General features: G+C 48.7%; 3 protein-coding genes across 3 annotated transcripts in view; 1 reads left to right on the top strand and 2 right to left on the bottom strand.

Annotated features, from left to right (window-relative positions):
- LOC119106444 (protein transport protein Sec61 subunit beta) overlaps positions 1–3,597 on the bottom strand; it is a 4,635-nt gene extending 1,038 nt beyond the window's left edge. Inside the window, exons 1-2 of the mRNA XM_037230092.1 lie at positions 3,497–3,597; positions 1–179 (exon numbers count right to left, since the gene is read on the bottom strand). The exon at positions 1–179 is cut by the window's left edge and continues 21 nt beyond it. Of these exons, the coding sequence (XP_037085987.1) occupies positions 1–179; positions 3,497–3,499 (182 nt within the window). The 5' untranslated portion in view covers positions 3,500–3,597. The remainder of the gene's footprint in view (positions 180–3,496) is intronic.
- A 1,372-nt stretch (positions 3,598–4,969) lies between these two features.
- Positions 4,970–7,454, bottom strand: LOC119105471 (thymidine kinase 2, mitochondrial). The gene is made up of 4 exons (XM_037228936.1): positions 7,443–7,454; positions 7,121–7,331; positions 5,839–6,031; positions 4,970–5,506 (listed from the first exon to the last, which is right to left on the bottom strand). Exons 1-4 carry the CDS (start codon positions 7,452–7,454, stop codon positions 5,404–5,406), a joined length of 519 nt encoding a protein of 172 aa, XP_037084831.1. The 3' UTR covers positions 4,970–5,403.
- Positions 7,455–7,462: 8 nt separating this feature from the next.
- The window catches only part of LOC119105470 (ornithine decarboxylase-like), a 3,250-nt gene continuing 3,212 nt past the window's right edge, over positions 7,463–7,500 (top strand). The window contains exon 1 of the mRNA XM_037228935.1: positions 7,463–7,467. Coding sequence (XP_037084830.1) covers positions 7,463–7,467 — 5 coding nt within the window. The remainder of the gene's footprint in view (positions 7,468–7,500) is intronic.

The following is a 7,500-nucleotide window of genomic DNA, read 5'->3' as shown; positions in this document are numbered from 1 at the left end:
TCCGTGTAGAAGCGCCACATGCCGCCGCTGCCGGCGCCGGTGGTGCGCTTGGCGGTGCCGCCGCCGCCGGCCGCCGGCTTGCGCTGACGTACCGTGCCGCCGCCGCCGGCCGGCCGCGACATGCCCTTGTTGGGCGAGCGGCCGCCGCCGCCCACCGAAGTCGCGCTGGCTGGAGCCGGCTGTCGACACGGGACGGCGGCGTCAGCGGCCGCGCTATGGGACACGTCACAGCCGAGGGTCGCCTCACAACCAGGGTGGCACGGTGCGTGAAATGATGGCTGAATGAGGCAGCAAGGGCAATGGAAGCTCCCCAGGTTGAAGATGAAGGGGGGGGGGGGGGAAGCAGTAGCCATTTTTACTAGTTCTTTTGAAACGCTGCCCACGGGGCAAACTCCCACAGAGTTGTATGGGGGTATCTTTCACGGCCCCCTAGCTGCTTTATTGCTGGAGGCAGCAACTGTTAGTGGATAATTATTGAAGCAAGGACCAGTGACGAAGCCAGGCTTGTGCCCTCAAAGCCGAATCCGATGCCAAGACAGCGACATGAAACCGAGGTCGAATCCGGAGAAGGGGCTTCAAAATTTGGCATTATGAAGCCAAGTCAGTCAGAAGCTTTGAACAAAAAATGTGCAGCTAAAGCCGAACCCATTGCTTTAAGATCACATCAAAACCAGAGACGAACCTTGCAAAGTGTTGGTTTGCAAAGCCAAAACCATGTTTGCATCTGGTCACACTAAATGGGGCAAGAAAATGCCATCAGCATTGTTTGAAGTCTCTCGCCCTAAGTCAGTACATGCATGGCACTTTGTGGTCAATTCTCTGACTGTTATCAAGTGTCACTGGTGCTGAGAGTGCCAGCTGGTATTGGGCTTTTGGCCACATGCCACCCAAAAAATCTGGAAAACTTTGGAGTGTTTTGTATGGTCACAACTACAGTGCAATGACCACTGTTCCATTTAAGGCTGGATGAAGCTGAAACCACAGCCAAAATTAACACATGCCAGGGTGGCTGGCTAGATACACTTCACTCAGGAGGGGGTCAATTTGACCCCTGAGATCTAAAAAACAAAGAGAGCTAGACACCAGATTCACAGGGTGTGTTCACCTGTACATGAACTCACTTGGGCCAAAGTGCGAGGTTCCCAGATACCAGCCTTCAGGTCAAATAACGTCAAACAAGATCAAACTCCTGGTTGCCATCCAAAGTGCCCCCATATGCTACACACCTGTTTAAATGAAGGGTTGCATGCTTATTTAAGGCCAGTGGCCTTGTTTGACCTTTTGAAAGTCATGGTGACCAGAATCATACAAGAATGTTTTAAGTTTAGCATTTTAATAAGCAACAAAGACAATGCCAGGTAGTATGCTCCCAAAACAAAATGTTGACCTGAGCCATTTTAGGTCAAATACCCATGCTGACCTATAAAAAGTTGTGGAACATTTGGAACATGGCTTCTGTTACCAAAAATGAAAGTGAGAAGCAGAAACTACCCCATATAGCAAGCCATAGAGTAATAAAACAGGTCAGTCTTGACCTTGGTCTGACCTTCATACATGACCCTAGGGCAATGAACTTTGTTCATTTCATTGTTGTGTTACTTAAGAAAGCATCTCAGAAATGTATGGCTTCATCCAACACTCTGTTGCTGCTTCAGACTGCACAATTCCCTTGAAATCGACTTTGCTAAATCCACAGCCCGACTTTGACCTGCCGTAGATCAGCGACCTTGCAAGGCACATATCAATTTCTATACCAAACAATCTGCTATTCCATTGTCTACAGCTAAGCAGAATTTGGTGCAGCTATGTCAAGCCATTCGGAAAGCATTCTGGAAGGAGGGGGGAGGGGCAAATTGACACCCCAACCAGGCATGTGTTAAAATAATTTTTCAGAGCAAAGTAAATTCCCACGCCTGATCTAAAAATGACACAAAGCACAAGCTGATAGCAAAGCCAGCTGTTTCAAATGACATTCCACTGGAACCAAAGATGAATTCAGCCATGGGAAAAGAGCTCCAGGTTGGATTCAAACTCATCATCATTGATAAAAACTGAGCCTTTGCAAAGCCAGAGCTAGCCTCATGCCTGACTGAAGCACAGGTACAGCTCTCAAAAAGAATACAAGACCCCAATAGTGATGCAGTAGGTGGCAAGAACTAGAGGAAAGCTAAAAACAGCTTAACTATGACACTGATGTCATAGTGGTCCAGGGGACTTGGCTATGACAAGGGTAATATGATTTGCCACAGATGTGCATACCTAAGCACTCTCTTGCAGCTTTCTGACATGTGACATGACAGCTGAAGTCTGTGGAGGGGGGGGGGGGGCAGCTTCAGGGACCTTTAACTATGTGGTCATGAAGCCAACTCAAGTCTGTGAAACATGGCGGACTGTGTTGACAACTCGTTGCACCAGGGCTAGGACAAGGGAGGATATTTAGGACAGCTTTGGAATTTTTAGACAAGAATTCCACAGTTGGAACAACTTAATTTACTGTCAGCAGCTCACAGTTCCTTGGGAATACACCAAACCGGGGCACGGATTGAGCACAACCACAATGTGCAATGCAGAACAGACAAAAATGACAACAGAGACAAGCCAGGGCCAGTCAACAAATGCTTTAAATTGGTGTCAACTGTGTGTTCATTGTCTTATGTCCTGCCGAGCTGAAATGCTACCCTCCTGACCTTGTGTGGAGTTGTATAACCCCTGACCTTGTCTCTCACCTCGCACCCTGAGCCCGAGATCCACTAATGAAATCCAAGTAGTGAGACCAAAAATGTTGTGCAAGCACAGAACCCTTCCAATGCTTGAGCAGGCCACATGACATTGTGGCTCAGAACCAGCACAGTGGCTTGAAGTAATGCAAAAAGCAGGGGCATAGATTCACTGGATGAGTTCAGGGGGAGAGCAGTGCAGATTATGGAAACTATCAGAAAATATGCCCCAAAATGTTTTCCCAGACTTTGGAAAAGTTCGGGAAGGGTACAGGTTACTGAATGAGTGGAGACCAAAGGTTAAGAGGGGGGGGGGGGGGGCAGGGACAAACAGTTGACAAAGAACAGTCAGTGAGACTTTGGGTCATTTAGAGCAGACTGGGACACAAATGCTGAATACGTGGGCAAGTACGTGTATACCTTTTCCCAGCATTAAATTTTTAACATACCATACAGACTCACATGACCTGTGTACACACAAGATCTACACGAGAGGGTCATCAGCAAGTTCTCATGGAAGCAAAGGTGAAAGGTGTTAAAATGGTAAGGGTGTTGGAAAAGATGAAGTGGAACCAAAACACCCACTTACCACCACACATTAATGCATTAACAAAACAGACACATAAAGTTGGACACAATATCACAGCACAATGCTAAGAAGTGTATTCTAGACATTCAGAATGTGCATAATGGCTTCCTAAAATGCATGCTTATTGCAGAACCTCGGGACTCAGTTTCATTGACTCGGGCAGTACAAACTTGAACTGCGCAACACTCACCATCTGTCTGAAGTTTGAAGATTTATGAAGAAAACGTCGATCCGCTCCCAAAGGACGCCCTTTACCGTTACAAACGGATGCAATACGACTAGCAGCACCTGGGCACCACGCCGCAACGCCGCATTAAGCACTGCATGGAGAAACAACACGACGGTTTCGTCGGGTCGCCTGTCGACGTCACCCAAAACGCAGTCAGCTGATGGGAATGTTGGACAGCGTGGCGTTCATTCGGAGGCCGCGGCCAACAGTCCAGAAAACGTGGAATTTTACGTGCTGTTAAAACTAAGTTAAATTAAAAAAAAGCAAACTTTCGTTCAGTTCCTTCATGAAATCGAATTCTTTGATAGAATAATTTGTTTTTCATTGAATAAAAGAGCGGGTTGATGGCATTATAACTCCGTAAACCCCAGTCACTAGAGACATCTCGAAAAAGTAAAACAAACTAGCGGTTCCAAAGCCGATTATAGGTGCCTGATATACCTAGTGCGTGCACGGGGACGATGGGCGGGGGCGGCATCGGCGCTTTCGCCGGTCAGGGACGGTTGTCCCACTCCCAACGAATCAAAGGTGATTGATGCAAAACTAATTGGAATTACAGCAGCGATACCAGCGCATTAGCAGAACAATGACAAAACGGTGGATATACGTTAATTGACCTGGGCTGCTGGGCAGTGGGCACATCAACTGAGCGGTGCATGTCAGTGCTTCCAACTGCCAAATAATCCGGTGGAACCCCAAACGCCTCCCCCCAGACCGGCATATTTCCATTTTTCCCTGTAGGTGGATTCTGAAAGGCAGTACAGGTAACCGTGATAAGCTCACTCCTGACATGCGTCCCTCGGAGGAGGATATTGGATGTGCCAGCGTATAATGGCCTGTTCCACCCAAATTGTATACCGTACACACGTTGCTGAATCCCAAGAGTTAATCCCGTGCGCTAGAGTTCTGTGGTGAGAAGATTCTGTGATTTGCTGCCCCCCCCCCATTTATCCCAATTGCAGCGCGCTTGCGCTCAGGGCACATACCTGGTCCCGACAACCAGTAACGGAAACCGCGCAAACCTTTTTAACCAAGCCACAAACCACCTATACCATCTGCAATTGCACTGCAGTTGTCTCTCCACCCGATTTTGGGCCAGGCGTCCCTACCACGTCGCATCGAGATTCGCTGAGTTGAATATGCTTCACCTGGAATGCACTGCCGCGGCAGTCAACCAACGTGCACGCCGACACCTCCGGATGGGGGCAACTCTGTTTCAAGCATCATTTTGCGCACTTATCAACTTTACGGCAGCGGCAGCTATCCCCCCCCCCTTGTTCGCGATGCACGCCGTAAAATAAATGGTTCAACAGACATCCTGGGTCTATCGAAGTCTAAACCACTGCTCAATCTTTGTCATACCTTAGGATGTGGGTAGAATGCCTACAATCCCAATGTTATAACTACTTGGCTTGTCCAGCTGATCAAAATGGCAATGTGATATAAAATATATTTACAGAATGTGAATGCTGTGGTCACTTGCACGCAAATGCTCTTTGGTCAGTGCTGACATGACTTTCAAGAACACTTGTTGGTGCCAGTGCAACTCTGTCAACAGAGGCCAACCCTATCTAGAAGACATGCTTCACAGTGAGTTTCTAATGTTCAACGACATAAACATGAGGATCACTAGTTGGAGCACGCACACATGCACATATGCGGAAGCATAGATATACACAGAAATTATATCACAACCCCTCATGAGATTACAATGGCCTTGGGCATCTAAAACAGACAATGTAAAAGTGCACAGATCAGCTAGTCAGCAGGAACAAGACAAACTAAAAGTCGCCAGAACAACATGTATAGATAGCACAACGCAGTTCCACTACACATCAGGTGTCAGACAGTGCTCCTCAGGTCAGCCATCAGATGGCAGCAGCAGGTGTTGGCGACCTCGGGCCCTTGACCGGACTCTTCACTGCGCTGCAGCATAGGATCTCGTGCTTTCGGCTGTTGAACTCCTCCTTCCTGAAACAAGTCAAATCCCGGGCTCGAATCACTCAGGATTTGTAACATGGCCTCCCATGCCAGCTGACTACAGCCACAAAAACTGTATTGCCACCCATTCGGAAGACCAAGAGGTACCAGCGGTGTTTGGATTTACTTAACATGATGTTGTCAAGCATATAACTGAAATTATAGGGGACTAAAACAAGCGTGACTGAAGCAGTTCAAGACCACAAGCAGCACTGAAATATCAACCTGCACCACCAGTCAGCTCCATGACTGAATAGAAACCCATAGAAACCCACTGCCTACACCAAACCCTGCCGAAGCACAGCATCCTACTGTCCACTCACAGCATCTGCAGGTCCTTGTCGGCGTCCAGCACCAGGACAGAGCAGGGCAGCGAGAACCGGCAGCGCCGCACCAGCCAGTCCTCGTGCAGCTCATGCAGCGCGCGCAGGTACGAGTCAGGGATGGCGCGTTCCTCGTCGCGAGCTCGCCGCCGGATCCTCTCAGCCACCACCTCCGGCGAGCTGCGCAGGTACACTGCCGCCGGCCCACCGGCACCATTGTCATCTTACGTCACCTCAAGCACAAACAACCAATGGCACAAAATATAAGACATTGGTACATGAGTGCTCTGCATGTCATCAAGTCACCTCTTGTGGGTGTTTAGCACAAATACTCCCCGTGAAGGCTGCCATGGGAACATATATGAACTCGCTGACATGGGGTAAGTGGCCTGCGTGAAGTGGTGCCAGTGGCTTCTTATTATTTTCATACTGAGTCATCCTTATGTGCGATTCGTGCACGATGCCGAATACTCCACTGTACCAGGACCGATTTACTTAATATAAGCAACCGGGTGTCACGGGCATCGCTGGCGCGTCTGCCCGTCCTATGCCGCAAGCGAGTTGACCCGCCGCGTCCATCAGTTGGCGCGTTCAGGGGGCGTCAGGCGACGTTGTCGTGGGAGACGTCAGAGCGAGGGATAACTGGTAGCACGACAAACTCGGCAGGTGGTCGGGGAGGACATCTTTTTAACCTTCAGTTCTTTCCATTCCAGGATCATCTTGCACAACACAAACTGATTTGAGTTCAATTGGTGATCGTCTCAGAGCGTAAAGTTCATGCCTTGAAGAGTTAAGTTAATCATACTACCTGACCAAACCAATGCAATTACAAATGCAACCGTCACCATCCTCTTTGACCACGTTTGCTCCTCAGTCGAAAGGAATGAGGTGGCCCTTGCAGTGGCCACTCACCTGATACCCGACACCAAGAATGAATATCTGCATTCCAATGTTCAGTACATATCTGCATATGAAGTTTTGCATACATACTATTGTTAAACAAATTCAACTCTACCAGCTTTGTACAAAATTTGTGTACTTACTGCTTAAATGGCAGCCCCTTTGAATAAGCCACTCAAAATGTTGTATCACTCCACATAGGAAGGTTCACTTATTTCCACACCACGAATCCAAACAATGAAGCACGAAGTTCCTGACACCGCGCAGCACTCAGAGCCAGATAACGGGCTTGGTGCTGAGGATCGCCTGATGTCCTGATATCCTGAGGACCCCACAGCTGGCCGATGCACGCGTTCGTCCATAAGTTGGTAGCGTTACTCACCAATGAGGTCCGGTTTGACATCCACGTTAGTAGTGATCCACTGGAACCACTGGTCAAGCACAGCATACTCAGGAGCAGACATCAGGCCATTCTGGTACAGGTTCTCCACGAAGCAGTACCTGCCAGGCCGAGCATGATGCCAGTCAGTGGGCCGATCATGCCTGGACACAAATGTCACCCGAAGTGGTTCAGTGGTGGCCAAGTTAGTCAGCTGCCCAGTGAGCCAGTAGGTGTGATGACCTGAAAATTGGCACCAAATGTACCCTGGACTATTTTCATGTTAAGCACCTCTTCTTGAAACGTATTGCCTAAAAAAGCAAACATTTTTATTCATCTCTTACAATGTGGTACCTTAGCACGCGCTCGGAGGGGGGGGGGGG

Source organism: Pollicipes pollicipes, unplaced genomic scaffold (genome assembly GCF_011947565.3).
Source record: "Pollicipes pollicipes isolate AB1234 unplaced genomic scaffold, Ppol_2.1 Scaffold_6138;HRSCAF=7277_pilon_pilon_pilon, whole genome shotgun sequence".
Classification (NCBI taxonomy): domain Eukaryota; kingdom Metazoa; phylum Arthropoda; class Thecostraca; order Pollicipedomorpha; family Pollicipedidae; genus Pollicipes; species Pollicipes pollicipes.
Note: the sequence above shows the minus strand (reverse complement) of the source record. Positions and strands in the feature narration are given on the sequence as shown.